A 16,152-nucleotide genomic window follows, 5' to 3' on the forward strand; every position below is an offset into this window, starting at 1 on the left:
GTGGATCACCACACTCTGTGCCATGAAGTCCTCAGAGCCTCACACAGAGCCTGTCGGACCAACTGCTGTAGAAGGGGTGCTGGGTGGAGCCTGACGGCACCCGGAAAGAAACAGGTGACTTAGTCTCACGTTTCCATGTGAGGACAATGGACAGAGGGGTAGAAAGTCACCTCTTAGACACAACGTGAGTTAGGAACAAAACGGGACCTATAGCTCAGATTAGGCGGTCCTTCCCACACCTCTTAATCTGCCACCCTCCCCAGGACGATCACCACCCTCTTAGCTTATCCATGGCCCCTGACCCCCACATGACAGGGTCCACCTCCTCCCTGCCCCCTCTTACCTCCACAATGACAGGGTCCACCTCCTCCCTGCCCCCTCTTACCTCCACTATGACAGGGTCCACCTCCTTGCTACCCGCCTCTGACCTCCCATAACAGGGTCTACCTCCTCGCTGCCCCCCTCTGACCCCCCATAACAGGGTCCACCTCTGCCGTGCCCCCCTCTGACCTCCCATAACAGCGTCCACCTCCGCCGTGCCCCCATCTGACCTCCCATAACAGGGTCCACCTCCTCCGTGCCCCCTTACCGCCCCCCCCCATGGCAGGATTCACGTCCCCCTCAATGTATGCATCGTGGGCCTGCAGTTTCATGAGCCTGTACTGAGCCTGGAAATAGCAAAGTACTGTTTCCTCTTGACACTGCACTGACGGCCAGCTGCCTTCTGGCAGGAGCTCCCCATGGCTAGATGAGTACTTGAGCTCCCATTAGGTGGAATATTCTCTAAGCTTGGTCAGAGGCCCTGGGCCAAGTGCTTTCCGAATCACACCACCTGGTCCTCCAAGCATCCCCTTTAAGTCAAGAAATACTGTCTTCCTCGATGGATCAGAATTACTTTCCAGGATTTTAAACCAATCATTTTTATATAAAGCTTCAATAAGGGACAGAAGTTCCCACTGGAAGAGGATGCTGACCAAGAGCTTTATTAATTTTTATTGGAGTGTATTTGCTTTACAATATTGTGTTATTTTCTGCTGTACAGCAAAGTGAATCAGCTATACCTATACATGTATCTACTCTTTTTTGGATTTCCTTCCCATTTTGGTCACTTCAGAGCACTGAGTAGAGTTCCCTCAAGAGCTTTAACTCTTAAATTGGGCATGGGAGGATGGCATGGCCTAGACATTGCTCTCTGCTTCCTCCTCCTCCTCTTCTTTTTTTAAAAATTGAAGTCTAGTTGATTTACAATGTCGTGTTACTTTCAGGTGTACAGCAAAGTGATTCAGTTTTACACATATATCTCTATTCTTTTTCAGATTCTTTTTCCTTATAGTTTATTACAAAATGTTGAGTATAGTTCCCTGGGCTATACAGTAGGTCCTTGGTAGTTATCTATTTTATATATAGTAGTGTGTACCTGTTACTACTAATTTATCCCTCCCCATCCTTTCCCCTTTGGTAACCATAAATTTTTTTTCTACGTCTGTGAGTCTGTTTCTGTTTTGTAAATAAGTTCCTTTCTATCATTTTTTCAGATTCCACATGTAAGTGATATCATGGTATTTGTCTTTCTCTATCTGACTTACTTCATTTAGTATGATAATGTCTCAGGTCTATCCATGTTGCTGCAAATGGCGTTATTTCATTCTTTTTTATGGCTGAGTACTATTTCGTTGTATATATGTACCGCATCTTCTTTATCCATTGATTTGTTGATTGACATTTAGGTTGTTTCCATGTCTTGGCTATTGTAAAGAGTACTGCAGTGGACACTGAGGTGCATGTATCTTTATGAATTAGAGTTTTTATCTTTTCCAGATATATGCCCAGGAGTGGGATTGCTGGGTCATATGGTAGTTCTATTTTTAGTTTTTTAAGGAACCTCCATACAGTTCTCCATAGTGGCTTCACCAATTTACATTCCCACCAACAGTGTAGAAGAGTTCCCTTTTCTCCACACCCTCACCAGCATTTATTATTTGTAGACTTTTTGATGATGGCCCTTCTGACTGGAGTGAGGTGATACCTCATTGTAGTTTTGATTTGCATTTCTCTGATAATTAGTGATATTGAGCATTTTTTCATGTGCCTGTTGGACATCCTTTGGCTTCTTTGGAGAAATGTCTATTTAGAACTTCTGCCCATTTTTTAATTGGGTTATTATTATTATTATTTTTGCAACTGAGCTGCATGAGCTGTTGATGTATCAATATTTTGGAAATTAATCTGTTGTTGGTTACATCATTTGCAAATGATGATGATATTTGCAAGTATTTCTCACATTCTGTAGGGTTTTTTTTTGTTTATGTTTTCCTTTGCTGTGCAAAAGCTTTTAATTAGGTCCCGTTTGTTTTTGTTTTCATTACTCTAGGAGGTGGATCCAAAAAGATACTCTGCTTTTTATGTCCTCTATAAAGTATCCAGTCTTACATTTAGGTCTTTAATCTATTTTGAGTTTATTTTTGTATATGGTGGTAGAGAATGTTGTAATTTCATTCTTTTACATGTAGCTGTCCAGTTTTCCCAGCACCATTTATTGAAGAGGCTGTCTTTTCTCCAATGTATGCTCTTGCCTCCTTTGTCATAGATTAGGTGACCATATGTGCATGGGTTTTTTTTTTCTTTTTTTCACTCTATTTTTTTTTAAACATCTTTATTGGAGTATAATTGCTTTACAATGGTGTGTTAGTTTCTGCATTATAACAAAGTGAATCAGTTATACATATACATATGTTCCCATATCTCTTCCCTCTTGCATCTCCCTCCCTCCCACCCTCCCTATCCCACCCCTCTAGGTGGTCACAAAGCACCGAGCTGATCTCCCTGTGCTATGTGGCTGCTTCCCACTAGCTATCTATTTTACATTTGGTAGTGTATATATGTCCATGACACTCTCTCACCCTGTCACATCTCACCCCTCCCCCTCCCCATGTCCTCAAGTCCATTCTCTAGTAGGTCTGTGTCTTTATTCCCGTCTTGCCACTAGGTTCTTCATGACCTTTTTTTTTTTTCCTTAGATTCCATATATATGTGTTAGCATACTGTATTTGTTTTTCTCTTTCTGACTTACTTCACTCTGTATGACAGACTCTAGCTCCATCCACCTCACTACAAATACCTCCATTTCATTTCTTTTTTATGGCTGAGTAATATTCCATTGTATATATGTGCCACATCTTCTTTATCCATTCATCCGATGATGGACACTTAGGTTGCTTCCATGTCCTGGCTATTGTAAATAGAGCTGCAATGAACATTTTGGTACATGACTCTTTTTGAATTATGGTTTTCTCAGGGTATATGCCCAGTAGTGGGATTGCTGGATCATATGGTAGTTCTATTTTTAGTTCTTTAAGGAACCTCCATACTGTTCTCCATAGTGGCTGTATCAATTTACATTCCCACCAACAGAGCAAGAGTGTTCCCTTTTCTCCACACCCTCTCCAGCATTTATTGTTTCTAGATTTTTTGATGATGGCCATTCTGACTGGTGTGAGATGATATCTCATTGTAGTTTTGATTTGCATTTCTCTAATGATTAATGATGTTGAGCATTCTTTCATGTGTCTGTTGGCAATCTGTATATCTTCTTTGGAGAAATGTCTATTTAGGTCTTCTGCCCATTTTTGGATTGGGTTGTTTGTTTTTTTGTTATTGAGCTGCATGAGCTGCTTGTAAATCTTGGAGATTAATCCTTTGTCAGTTGCTTCATTTGCAAATATTTTCTCCCATTCTGAGGGTTGTCTTTTGGTCTTGTTTATGGTTTCCTTTGCTGTGCAAAAGCTTTTAAGTTTCATTAGGTCCCATTTGTTTATTTGTGTTTTTATTTCCATTTCTCTAGGAGCTGGGTCAAAAAGGATCTTGCTGTGATTTATGTCATAGAGTGTTCTGCCTATGTTTTCCTCTAAGAGTTTGATAGTGTCTGGCCTTACATTTAGGTCTTTAGTCCATTTTGAGTTTATTTTTGTGTATGGTGTCAGGGAGTGTTCTAATTTCATACTTTTACATGTACCTGTCCAATTTTCCCAGCACCACTTATTGAAGAGGCTGTCTTTTCTCCACTGTATATGCTTGCCTCCTTTATCAAAGATAAGGTGACCATATGTGTGTGGGTTTATCTCTGGGCTTTCTATCCTGTTCCATTGATCTATATTTCTGTTTTTGTGCCAGTACCAAACTGTCTTGATTACTGTAGCTTTGTAATATAGTCTGAAGTCAGGGAGCCTGATTCCTCTAGCTCCCTTTTTCGTTCTCAAGATTGCTTTGGCTATTCGGGGTCTTTTGTGTTTCCATACAAATTGTGAAATTTTTTGTTCTAGTTCTGTGAAAACTGCCAGTGGTAGTTTGATAGGGATTGCATTGAATCTGTAGATTGCTTTGGGTAGTAGAGTCATTTTCACAATGTTGATTCTTCCAATCCAAGAACATGGTATATCTCTCCATCTATTTGTATCATCTTTAATTTCTTTCATCAGTGTCCTATAATTTTCTGCATACAGGTCTTTTGTCTCCTTAGGTAGGTTTATTCCTAGATATTTTATTCTTTTTGTTGCAATGGTAAACGGGAGTGTTTTCTTAATTTCACTTTCAGATTTTTCATCATTAGTATATAGGAATGCAAGAGATTTCTGTGCATTAATTTTGTATCCTGCTACTTTACCAAATTCATTGATTAGCTCTAGTAGTTTTCTGGTAGCATCTTTAGGATTCTCTATGTATAGTATCATGTCATCTGCAAACAGTGACAGCTTTACTTCTTCTTTTCCGATTTGGATTCCTTTTATTTCTTTTTCTTCTCTGATTGCTGTGGCTAGGACTTCCAAAACTATGTTGAATAATAGTGGTGAGAGTGGGCAACCTTGTCTTGTTCCTGATCTTAGTGGAAATGGTTCCAGTTTTTCACGATTGAGGACAATGTTGGCTGTGGGTTTGTCATATATGGCCTTTATTATGTTGAGGAAAGTTCCCTCTATGCCTACTTTCTGCAGGGCTTTTATCATAAATGGGTGTTGAATTTTGTTGAAAGCTTTCTCTGCATCTATTGAGATGATCATATGGTTTTTCTCCTTCAATTTGTTAATATGGTGTATCACGTTGATTGATTTGCGTATATTGAAGAATCCTTGCATTCCTGGAATAAACCCCACTTGATCATGGTGTATGATCCTTTTATTGTGCTGTTGGATTCTGTTTGCTAGTATTTTGTTGAGGATTTTTGCATCTATGTTCATCAGTGATATTGGCCTGTAGTTTTCTTTCTTTGTGACATCTTTGTCTGGTTTTGGTATCAGGGTGATGGTGGCCTCGTAGAATGAGTTGGGGAGTGTTCCTCCCTCTGCAATATTTTGGAAGAGTTTGAGAAGGATAGGTGTTAGCTCTTCTCTAAATGTTTGATAGAATTCGCCTGTGAAGCCATCTGGTCCTGGGCTTTTGTTTGTTGGAAGATTTTTAATCACAGTTTCGATTTCAGTGCTTGTGATTGGTCTGTTCATATTTTCTATTTCTTCCTGGTTCAGTCTCGGCAGGTTGTGCATTTCTAAGAATCTGTCCATTTCTTCCAGGTTGTCCATTTTATTGGCATAGAGTTGCTTGTAGTAATCTCTCATGATCCTTTGTATTTCTGCAGTGTCAGTGGTTACTTCTCCTTTTTCATTTCTAATTCTATTGATTTGAGTCTTCTCCCTTTTTCTCTTGATGAGTCTGGCTAATGGTTTATCAATTTTGTTTATCTTCTCAAAGAACCAGCTTTTAGTTTTATTGATCTTTGCTATCGTTTCCTTCATTTCTTTTTCATTTATTTCTGATCTGATCTTTATGATTTCTTTCCTTCTGCTAGCTTTGGGGGTTTTTTTGTTCTTCTTTCTCTAATTGCTTTAGGTGCAAGGTTAGGTTGTTTATTCGAGATGTTTCCTGTTTCTTGATGTAGGCTTGTATTGCTATAAACTTCCCTCTTAGAACTGCTTTTGCTGCATCCCATAGGTTTTGGGTCGTCGTGTCTCCATTGTCATTTGTTTCTAGGTATTTTTTGATTTCCCCTTTGATTTCTTCAGTGATCACTTCGTTATTAAGTAGTGTATTGTGTAGCCTCCATGTGTTTGTATGTTTTACAGATCTTTTCCTGTAATTGATATCTAGTCTCATAGCGTTTTGGTCAGAAAAGATACTTGATACGATTTCAATTTTCTTAAATTTACCAAGGCTTGATTTGTGACCCAAGATATGATCTATCCTGGAGAATGTTCCATAAGCACTTGAGAAAAATGTGTATTCTGTTGTTTTTGGGTGGAATGTCCTATAAATATCAATTAAGTCCATCTTGTTTAATGTATCATTTAAAGCTTGTGTTTCCTTATTTATTTTCATTTTAGATGATCTGTCCATTGGTGAAAGTGGGGTGTTAAAGTCCCCTACTATGATTATGTTACTGTCGATTTCCCCTTTAATGGCTGTTAGTATTTGCCTTATGTATTGAGGTGCTCCTATGTTGGGTGCATAAATATTTACAATTGTTATACCTTCCTCTTGGATCGATCCCTTGATCATTATATAGTGAGTGTCCTTCCTTCTTTGTCTCTTGTAATAGTCTTTATTTTAAAGTCTATTTTGTCTGATATGAGAATTGCTACTCCAGCTTTCTTTTGATTTCCATTTGCATGGAATATCTTTTTCCATCCCCTCACTTTCAGTCTGTATGTGTCTCTAGGTCTGAAGTGGGTCTCTTGTAGACAGCATATATATGGGTCTTGTTTTTGTATCCATTCAGCCAGTCTGTGTCTTTTGGTGGGAGCATTTAATCCATTTACATTTAGGGTAATTATCGATATGTATGTTCCTTTTCCCATTTTCTTAATTGTTTTGGGTTTGTTATTGTAGGTGTTTTCCTTCTCTTGTGTTTCTTGCCTAGAGAAGTTCCTTTAGCATTTGTTGTAAAGCTGGTTTGGTGGTGCTGAACTCTCTCAGCTTTTGCTTGTCTGTAAAGGTTTTAATTTCTCCATCAAATCTGAATGAGATCCTTGCTGGGTAGAGTAACCTTGGTTGTATGTTTTTCTCCTTCATCACTTTAAGTATATCCTGCCACTCCCTTCTGGCTTGCAGAGTTTCTGCTGAAAGATCAGCTGTTAACCTTATGGGGATTCCCTTGTGTGTTATTTGTTGTTTTTCCCTTGCTGCTTTTAATATGTTTTCTTTATATTTAATTTTTGATAGTTTGATTAATATGTGTCCTGGCGTGTTTCTCCTTGGATTTATCCTGTATGGGACTCTCTGTGCTTCCAGGATTTGATTAACTATTTCCTTTCCCATATTAGGGAAGTTTTCAACTATAATCTCTTCAAATACTTTCTCAGTCCCTTTCTTTTTCTCTTCTTCTTCTGGGACCCCTATAATTCAAATGTTGGTGCGTTTAATGTTGTCCCAGAGGTCTCTGAGACTGTCCTCAGTTCTTTTCATTCTTTTTTCTTTATTCTGCTCTGTAGTAGTTATTTCCACTATTTGTGCATGGGTTTATCTCTGGGATTTCTATCCTGTTCCATTGATCTGTATTTCTGTTTTTGTGCCAGTACCATACTGTCTTGATTACTGTAGCTTGGTAGTATAGTCTGAAGTCAGGGAGCCTGATTCCTCCAGCTCCGTTTTTCTTAAGATTGCTTTGGCTATTCAGGGTCTTTTGTGTCTCCATATAAGCTAAACTTTTTTTGTTCTAGTTCTGTGAAAAATGCCATTGGTAATTTGATAGAGATTGCACTGAATCTGTAGATTGCCTTGGATAGTATAGTCATTTTTACAATACTGACAATATTGACTCTTCCAATCCAAGAACATAGTATATCTTTCCATCTGTTTATGTTGTCTTTGATTTCTTTCATCAGCATCTCACAGTTTTCAGAGTACAGGACTATTTCCTCCTTAGGTAGGTTTATTCCTAGGTATTTCATTCACTTGGATGCCATGGTAAATGGGATTGTTTCCTTAATTTTTCCTTGTGATCTTCTGTCGTTAAGTGTATAGAAATGCAACAGATTTCTGTGTATTCATTTTGTATCTGCAACTTTACTGAATTCATTGATGAACTGTAGTAGTTTTCTGGTTGCACCTTTAGGATTTTCTATGTATAGTATCATGTCATCTGCAAACAGTGACAGATTTACTTCTTCTTCTCCAATTTGGATTCCCTTTCTTTTTCTTCTCTGATTGCCATGGCTAGGACTTCCAAAACTATGTTGAAGAAAAGTGGCGAGAGTGGACATCCTTGTCTTGTTCCTGATCTTAGAGGAAATGCTTTCTTTTCACTGTTGACTGTGATGTTTGCTGTGGGTTTGTCATATATGGCCTTTATTATGTTGAGGTAGGTTCCAAGCTCACTTTCTGAAGAGTTGTTATCATCAATGGGTGTTGAATTTTGTCGAAAGCTTTTTCTGCATCTATTGAGATGATCATATGGTTTTTATTCTTCAATTTGTTGTGGTGTATCACACTGATTTGTGGATACTGAAAAATCCTGCAGCCTTGGGATAAATCCCACTTGATTATGGTGTATGACCCTTTTAATGTGTTGTTGGATTCGGTTTGCTAGTATTTTGTTGAGTATTTCCGCATCTATGTTCATCAGTGATATTCACCTGTAATTTTCTCTTTTTTGTGGTATCTTTGTCTGGTTTTGGTATCAGGGTGATGGTGGCCTCATAGAATGAGTTTGGGAGTGTTCCTTCCTCTGCAATTTTTGGAAGAGTTTCTGAAGGATACGTGTTAGCTCTTCTCTAAGTGTTTGATAGAATTTGGCTGTGAAGCCATCTGGTCATGGACTTTTGTTTGTTTGGAGTTTTTTAAGCAGTTTCAATTTCAGTATTTGTGATTGGTCTGTTCATATTTTCTATTTCTTCCTGGTTCAGTCTTGGGAGATTGTACCTTTCTACGAATTTGTCCATTTCTTCTAGGATGTCCATTTCTAGGTTGTCCATTTTATTGGCACATAGTTGCTTGTAGTAGTCTCTTATGATCCTTTGTATTTCTGTGGTATCCATTGTAACTTCTCCCTTTTCATTTCTAATTTTATTGATTTGAGCCCTCTCCCTCTTTTTCTTGATGAGCCTGGCTAACGGTTTATCAATTTTATCTTCTCAAAGAACCAGCTTTTTAGTTTCATTGATCTTTTCTGTTGTTTTCTTAGTCTCTCTGTTATTTATTTCTATCCCGATCTTTATGATTTCTTTCCTTCTACTTACTTTAGGTTTTGTTTGTTCTTCTTTCTCTAAGTGCTTTAGGTGTAAGGTTAGGTTGTTTGAAATTTTTCTTCTTTCCTGAGGTAAGATTGTATTGCTATAAACTTCCCTTAGAACTGCGTTTGCTGTGTCTCAGGTTTTGGATCATCGTGTTTTCATTGTCATTTGTCTCTAGGTATTTCTTGATTTCCTCTTTGATTTCTTCAGTGATCCATTGGTAGTTTAGTAACATACTGTTTAGCCTCCATGTGTTTGTGTTTTTTAGTTTTTTTCTTGTAGTAGATTTCTAATCCCATAGTGTTGTGGTCAGAAAAGATGCTTGATATGATTTCAATTTTCTTAAATTTACTGAGGCTCACTTTGTGGCCCAGCATGTGACCAATCCTGGAGAATGTTCTGTGTGCACTTGAGAAGAAAGTGTATTCTGCTTTCAGATGGAAGTTCTATGAACATCAATTAAGTACCTCTGGTCTAATGTGTCATTTAAGGCCTATGTTTCCTTATTAATTTTCTGTCTGGATGATCTGTTGATGAAAGCGGGGTGTTAAAGTCCCCCACTGTTACTGTGTTACTGTCAATTTCTCCTTTTATGGCTGTTAGCATTTGCCTTATATATTAAGGTGCTCCTGTGCTGTCTGCATATATATTTACAGTTGTTATGTCTTCGTCTTGGATTGATCCCTTGATCATTATGTAGTGTCCTTCCTTGTCTCTGGTAACATTCTTTGTTTTAAAGTCTATTTTATCTGATATGAGTATGGCTACTCCAGCTTTCTTTTGATTTCCATTTGCATGGAATGCCTTTTTCCATCCCCTCACTCTCAGTCTGTATGTGTCCCTAGATCTGAAGTGGGTCTCTTGTAGGCAGCATATATACGGGTCTTGTTTTTGTATCCATTCAGCCAATCTATTTCTTTTGGTTGGAGCATTTAATCTGTTTACTTTTAAGGTGATTATCAGTATATATGTTCTTATTGCCATTCTGTTAATTGTTTTGGCTTTGTTTTTGGAGGTGCTTTTTCTTCCCTTCCTCTTTTGTTCTCTTGTGATTTGATGACCAAGTTTAGTGTTGTGTTTGGATTCCTTTTTCTTTTTTGTGTGTATCATCTATTATAGATTTTCAGTTTGCAGTTACCATGAGGTTTTGATATAGCAGTCTGTAGATAAACAGGATTGTTTTAAGTTGCTGGTCTTTTAATTTCAGATGCATTTCCAATATCCTGTATTTGTGGTCTCCTCTTGTCACGATTGCTAGTTTTGATATATTTGTGTGTGGATGATTTCCTACCTGTACTGTATGTTTGCCTTTACCAGTGAACTTTTCCATTCATAGTTTTGTTTCTAGTTGTGTCCTTTTCTTTTGTGCCTAGAGAACTTCCTTTAGCATTTGTTGCGAAGCTGGTCTGGTGGTCCTGAATTCTCTTAGCTTTGGCTTGTCTGTAAAGCTTTTGATTTCTCTGTTTAATCTGAATGAGAGCCTTGCTGGGTAGAGTATTCTTGGTTTAGGTTCTTCCCTTTCGTCACTTTAAATATATCATGCCACTCCTTTCTGGTATGCAGCGTTTCTGCTGAGAAATCAGCTGATAACTGATAACCTTATAGGAATTCCCTTGTATGTTACTTGTTGCTTTTACCTTGTTGCTTTTAATATTTTTACTTTGTCTTTAATTTTTGTCAATTTGATTACTATGTGTCTCGATGTGTTCCTCCTTGGGCTTATCCTGCCTGGGACTCTCTGCGCTTCCTGGACTTGGATGACTGTTTCCTTTCCCATGTTAGAGAATTTTTCAGCTATTACCACTTCAAATATTTTCTCAGGTCCTCTCTCTCTTCTCCTGGGACCTCTAAATGCAAATGTTGGTACATTTAATGTTGTCCTAGAGGTGTCTTATTAAACTGTCCTCATTTTGTTTCATTCTTTTTTCTTTATTCTGTTCTGCAGCACTGATTTCCACTATTCTGTCTTCCAGCTCACTTATCCATTCTTCTGCCTCAGTTATTTGCTATTGATTCCTTCTAGTGTATTTTTCATTACAGTTATTGTACTGTTCGTCTCTGTTTTTTAGTTCTTCTAGGTTTGTCATACATTTCTTGTATCTTCTCAATCATCTGTGCCTCCATTCTTTTTCTGAGGTCTTGGATCATCTTTACTATCATTTCTTTGACTTCTTTTTCAGGTAGATGGCCTACTTCCTCTAGTTGTTCTTCTGGGGTTTTATCCTGTTCCTTCATCTGGGACATATTTCTCTGCCATCTCATTTTGTCTAATTTTCTGTGATTGTGGTTTCCGTTCTGCAGGCTGTAGGGTTGTAGTTCTTGCTTCTGCTGTCTGCCCCATGGTGGAGGAGGCTGTCTAAGAGGCTTCTGCAGGCTTCCTGGTGGGAGGGACTGTTGCCTCCATTTATATTTAATGTATTATGTTAAGGCTTAAATGTGCCACTTTACTTTTTGTTTTCTGCTTGTCTTTTGTTTCTATTTTTTCCTCCCTTCCCGTAGTTTAAATTAAAAAAATAAATTTTCTTTTTTTTTTTTTTTTTAGAATTCTGTTTGGGCATTTGTACAGATTTTTAGTGGCTGCTCCAGGTATTACAGTATATATACACATAACTTCTCAAAATCTACTGGTGTCAAGTTTTACCAGTTTGGAAACATTACTTTCTTTTATCCTCCCATATCTACAATATAGTTATTTTACTTCATTTATATACATTGAAAACCATAAAACTTATACAATTTTTGCTTCAACCATCAAACGTAATTTAGAAAACTTTGAGAGGAGAAAGAAAACCCATTATATTTACCCATATTTTTGCTCTTTCCTTGTTTTTTCCTTCCTGATGTCCCAAGTTTCCATATTTTATTGTTTCCTTTTTGTTTAGAGAATTTTACTTTAGTCATACTTCTAAGGTAGGTCTGCTGGTGAAAACTTTTCAGTTGTTTTACTTCATATGAGAATGTCTTGATTTCCCCTCCATTTCTGAAGGATATTTTCATGGGATATAGAATTCTGGATTGACAGTTCTTTCAGCCCATGAAAAATGTGCCACGTACTTCTGGGGCCCTGGTTTCTGAGGAACTTGCTGCCATTCTGATTGTTTTGAACCTGGAGGTAATGTGTCATTTCCCTCTGGCTACTTTTGAGATTCTTTTTTAGGGCTTTAGTTTTGAGTTTGACTATGACATCTTGGTGTGGATTTCTTTGGTTTTATCTCATTTGGGGTTCACTCAGCATTTTGAATCTGAACCTTTATGTTGCTTTGCCAAATTCAGGAAACTGTCTGTCAGCCCTTTTCCTAGGAATATTTTTTTCAGCTCCCTCCTCTCTTCCTTGGTCCATGAGTATACTTTATGAAAACTGTGGGGAAGAAAGTCGAAGGAATGAATCTCACAAAGGAATTCTAGATATTCCTATATTCTAGATATAGCAAGTAACGAGGTAAGAGAATTCTGGAGCCTGGGGCTTTGGGGCTCTCCCTACCTGCACTGCACAGCTGAGCTCCACCAAACTCCCTCCATGCCTACGCTCTTTCCTCAGTGCCTGGCCGTCACTGTTTGTTTGTTAGTGGTTCCCAAACAAGTTTCCGTTCACCCCCTCTCAGTAAATGGTGTCACTTAGTTCAGGCCCAAATAATGACAACTAAATATAAGAAGGCATCCTGAGTCCTCTCCTTCTCACACCATGCCCACTCTAGCATCGACCTTCAGTTCCAGAATCTTTTGGGGACCTTAGCACAACAAATAAAACAAAACCACAGCTTCCTTGGTCTGACCCCAGAGATTCTGATTGGAAAAACATGTCCAATTAAAAAAATAGATTATCCTTAGGAGATTTAGAAGGACAGACAGGCAAGCCTAGTTTACCCTGGTTAGTATGGAAACGAGCGCAGTGCCCCTGCTTGATGCTTTTATCCCCTTGGTGTCCTTGCAGCATTTGTCACTACCCCATGAAGCCAACTGACTTGAAAATGTGTCGCTTTAACTCACTTCCTATGTGTTCTTCCATTTGTTATAAAAGGAATTAAAAAACCCTACCAGTAAGCCCTATCACTAAAGCTTGAAAGAATTCTTAGTGAAAACGAAAGCTCTCCGTTCCTACTCCACAGGCCACTGATGACACTTCCTTTTCTCCATCTGCTCCATGCTTCCAGGGAAGGACACACGGTGATGCTAACCCTGGGCGAGACCTGAAAAATCTCTCCACGCTGCAATGAACACCGTTTGCACAGATTCAGCCCCAGCAGCACAGAAATGTTTCCACTATCCACTCATCAAGTTACAGATTATACCAACCTGGATAGTTACAGAATTTTCTTTAAAGTTAAATTCTCCAATATTTTTCTTAGCCATCCGATGATGCACCATGCAAAGCAGAAGGCCAACCTTTAAAACTGAGAGTGAGTTTCAATATTTTATTAAAATAGCATATTTAACCACTGTTAACCAAGAATATGTTAACTGCCCACCCCCACCATATGCAGCACAACACAGTAGTGACTGATTGATTGATTTCAAATATCCTGGATTGTGACAACCAACAGAAACATTTCAAAGGCAAGTCTGCAACTAAAAACTAGACCTTGGAAAAATTCTGAATTAGAAGAAACATAAAGCTCTCAAACAGAATTTTTTTATCTGCCCGAGAATTAATGCAGTATGCCACCCACCTACCTGACAATACTGCTGGTCTGCTTTTTCTCCTCTGTGCATAGTATAACGTCTCATTTATAAGTACCCACTTTATAAATAAATCAGCATTTAATCACCCCATTTAATGTTCCTTTTCAGCTTCACAAAGAAACCAGTAAATAAAACTGTCGATGACAGTCACGACGTAGGCTCTCACGGCAAGGTAAAAAATTTGAAAATACGCAGAGATGCATCAATGCTATTTTACATAAAAAGACAGATTTAAAAAGTGCAAGGCAAAATCTGCAGTTTTTTTAGGGGAGTTTTTAGGCACATCCATTTCTTAAAGCAAGCTTCAGAATGAATTCCAGTTTGTTCTTCATGATACCTGTTTAAGTCTTTCTTTTAAAAAAAAAGAAAAACACATCTCCTCAAGTGTGAAACAGGGCATCTCCCGTCCCGAAAGGCAAGGTTTTCAGTTATGGCGCGTCCGTCCTTTTTTTATTCTTGCAGGCTTTGGTTTGGGGATGTACTGATTATTCGCCTGGTACTCGAGTTCTTTCCGGAAGTAGTGAATTGCTTTGTTTAACCCTTCCTCCAGCGGGACCTATTTAAAGAGAGAGCAAGAATGAGGGGCGCGGCCAGGTCCCCCGAGGCTGTCTGCGCCTGTGCTGTGCACCCTGACAGACTGCACTGGAACGAGCTGCAGCCCCAGAGACCCACACTTCCTCCTGCAGGTTGGGAGTCTGTTCCAGTTTGAATCAGTCACAAAAGGCACCCTTAAAATAATGCCCACGTGCGCCCTTCTCTCAGAAGTCTCCGTGGAGGAAGATGCTTGGAAGCATCCGTATCCGATCCACATGCCTGATTCTCTGGGTGACACTTGCTTACTCTCTGTACTTTCACCCCCGGGGACCTACAAGGGACCCATGACCTGGGAAGCCTCATAATTTAGAGCTGCCCTGCAGCAAACAGGAAACAGAAACCGAATCAGCTGCCCATGTCCTCTCTGCGGACATGACCTCTAAACTGAGACCTGAAGGAAAGGAACGCAGCAGCCACACCCAGCCCCGGGGGGACCGTCAGCCTGGGGGACAGGCATCCCCGGCCTGGCGAGGCCACACCAACCAGGCTGATGGACCCTAAGAGCAACAGAAAGGTGGGGAGGCCCACGGTTTCCCCCCTTCATCCTCTCACACTCCCACCCTGCTCCGCCTGCATGGGAACTGGGGTGGATGAGCTCGCCTACATCGCGGGCATCGTGGCCGGCCCTGCACGTCCACGACACCCTGGCTGAGTGGACGGAGGCCAAGCAGGGCTACCTGGGGCCAAGCCATTCCCCGTAACAGAGGACGAGGGTCACAGGGTACAAGCCCCGTGTGGGCCTGGAGAAGACACTGCTGGGGCCACCCAGACCCCCAAGCCCCCAGGCCGCCCCGCACAGCAGCACCCCCAAGGAACAGACACGGTGCGGGGGTGGGAGGCCTTCTCCACAGGGCAGTGGGACCCCCCCCCCACCACTTACCACGGGCTCCCACCCCAGCATCAGCTTCGCTTTCTTGATGTCTGGTTTCCTTTTCTGGGGGTCATCCTGGGCTTCGGAGAGAAACTGAATTTCACTCCCACTGCCTGTAGTGTTGAAAAAAAAAAAGGTCAGAAGAAAATCAGGAACCACTGAGACATGACTCGCCACATACACCAAAGGCCCAGCAGCCAGGTACACAGCCGCAGGTGGAGCACTGTGTCCCAAGTCACCTCGGGCCCCCACCAGGGGACTGCGCTGCTGGCGCACAGCGCTTGGCCAGGGCAGGACACCGGCCTGCGCCACCCCGAGGGGAAGGAGGGGGCGGGCCCCGCGCACACCACCCCCCTCAGCAACACAGCCGCGTGCCCGCTGCCGCCAGGGGGGCTGTGACCCTGACGCCCCGACGAGCCACCCCCAGGCGTTCACACCCTGCGGGAGCCCCTCACCTGCAGCCAGGCTCCCTTCAGCCCGTCTAACGGGCAGAGTGCCGGGGAGTGACCATCGGCCAGCCCAGGCTGACACCTTCCGAGGGCCTGCCACCTACGCCCTGCCAGAGCCACCCTGAGCCAACAAAAGATGTCCAGCCATCCTGCTGGACAGACCTCAAGCAGAAGGACAGAAGCCCGGCCAGTCCAGCTTCCTAGGACCAACAGAACGAAGCCAGCCCAGTGACCACTGGCCAGGCGTGGTCACAGAATCTGGAGCGAATAAAACAGCTGCTGTCTGAAGCCAGCGGTCTGGGTCGATGTGTTACACAGCCGTCCACCCAGGCTTCAGACAAAC

At 40.8% G+C, this 16,152-nt stretch overlaps 1 protein-coding gene across 2 annotated transcripts in view; it reads right to left on the reverse strand.

Annotated features, from left to right (window-relative positions):
* Nucleotides 1–13,599: 13,599 nt before the first annotated feature.
* Nucleotides 13,600–16,152, reverse strand: part of UXS1 (UDP-glucuronate decarboxylase 1) — a 79,625-nt gene continuing 77,072 nt past the window's right edge. For both annotated transcript variants that reach the window (XM_061168730.1, XM_061168729.1), the window contains exons 14-15: nucleotides 15,370–15,473; nucleotides 13,600–14,451 (exon numbers count right to left, since the gene is read on the reverse strand). In XM_061168730.1, coding sequence (XP_061024713.1) covers nucleotides 14,320–14,451; nucleotides 15,370–15,473 — 236 coding nt within the window. In that variant the 3' untranslated portion in view covers nucleotides 13,600–14,319. The remainder of the gene's footprint in view (nucleotides 14,452–15,369; nucleotides 15,474–16,152) is intronic.

This window comes from Eubalaena glacialis, chromosome 14 (genome assembly GCF_028564815.1).
Source record: "Eubalaena glacialis isolate mEubGla1 chromosome 14, mEubGla1.1.hap2.+ XY, whole genome shotgun sequence".
Classification (NCBI taxonomy): Eukaryota; Metazoa; Chordata; class Mammalia; order Artiodactyla; family Balaenidae; genus Eubalaena; species Eubalaena glacialis.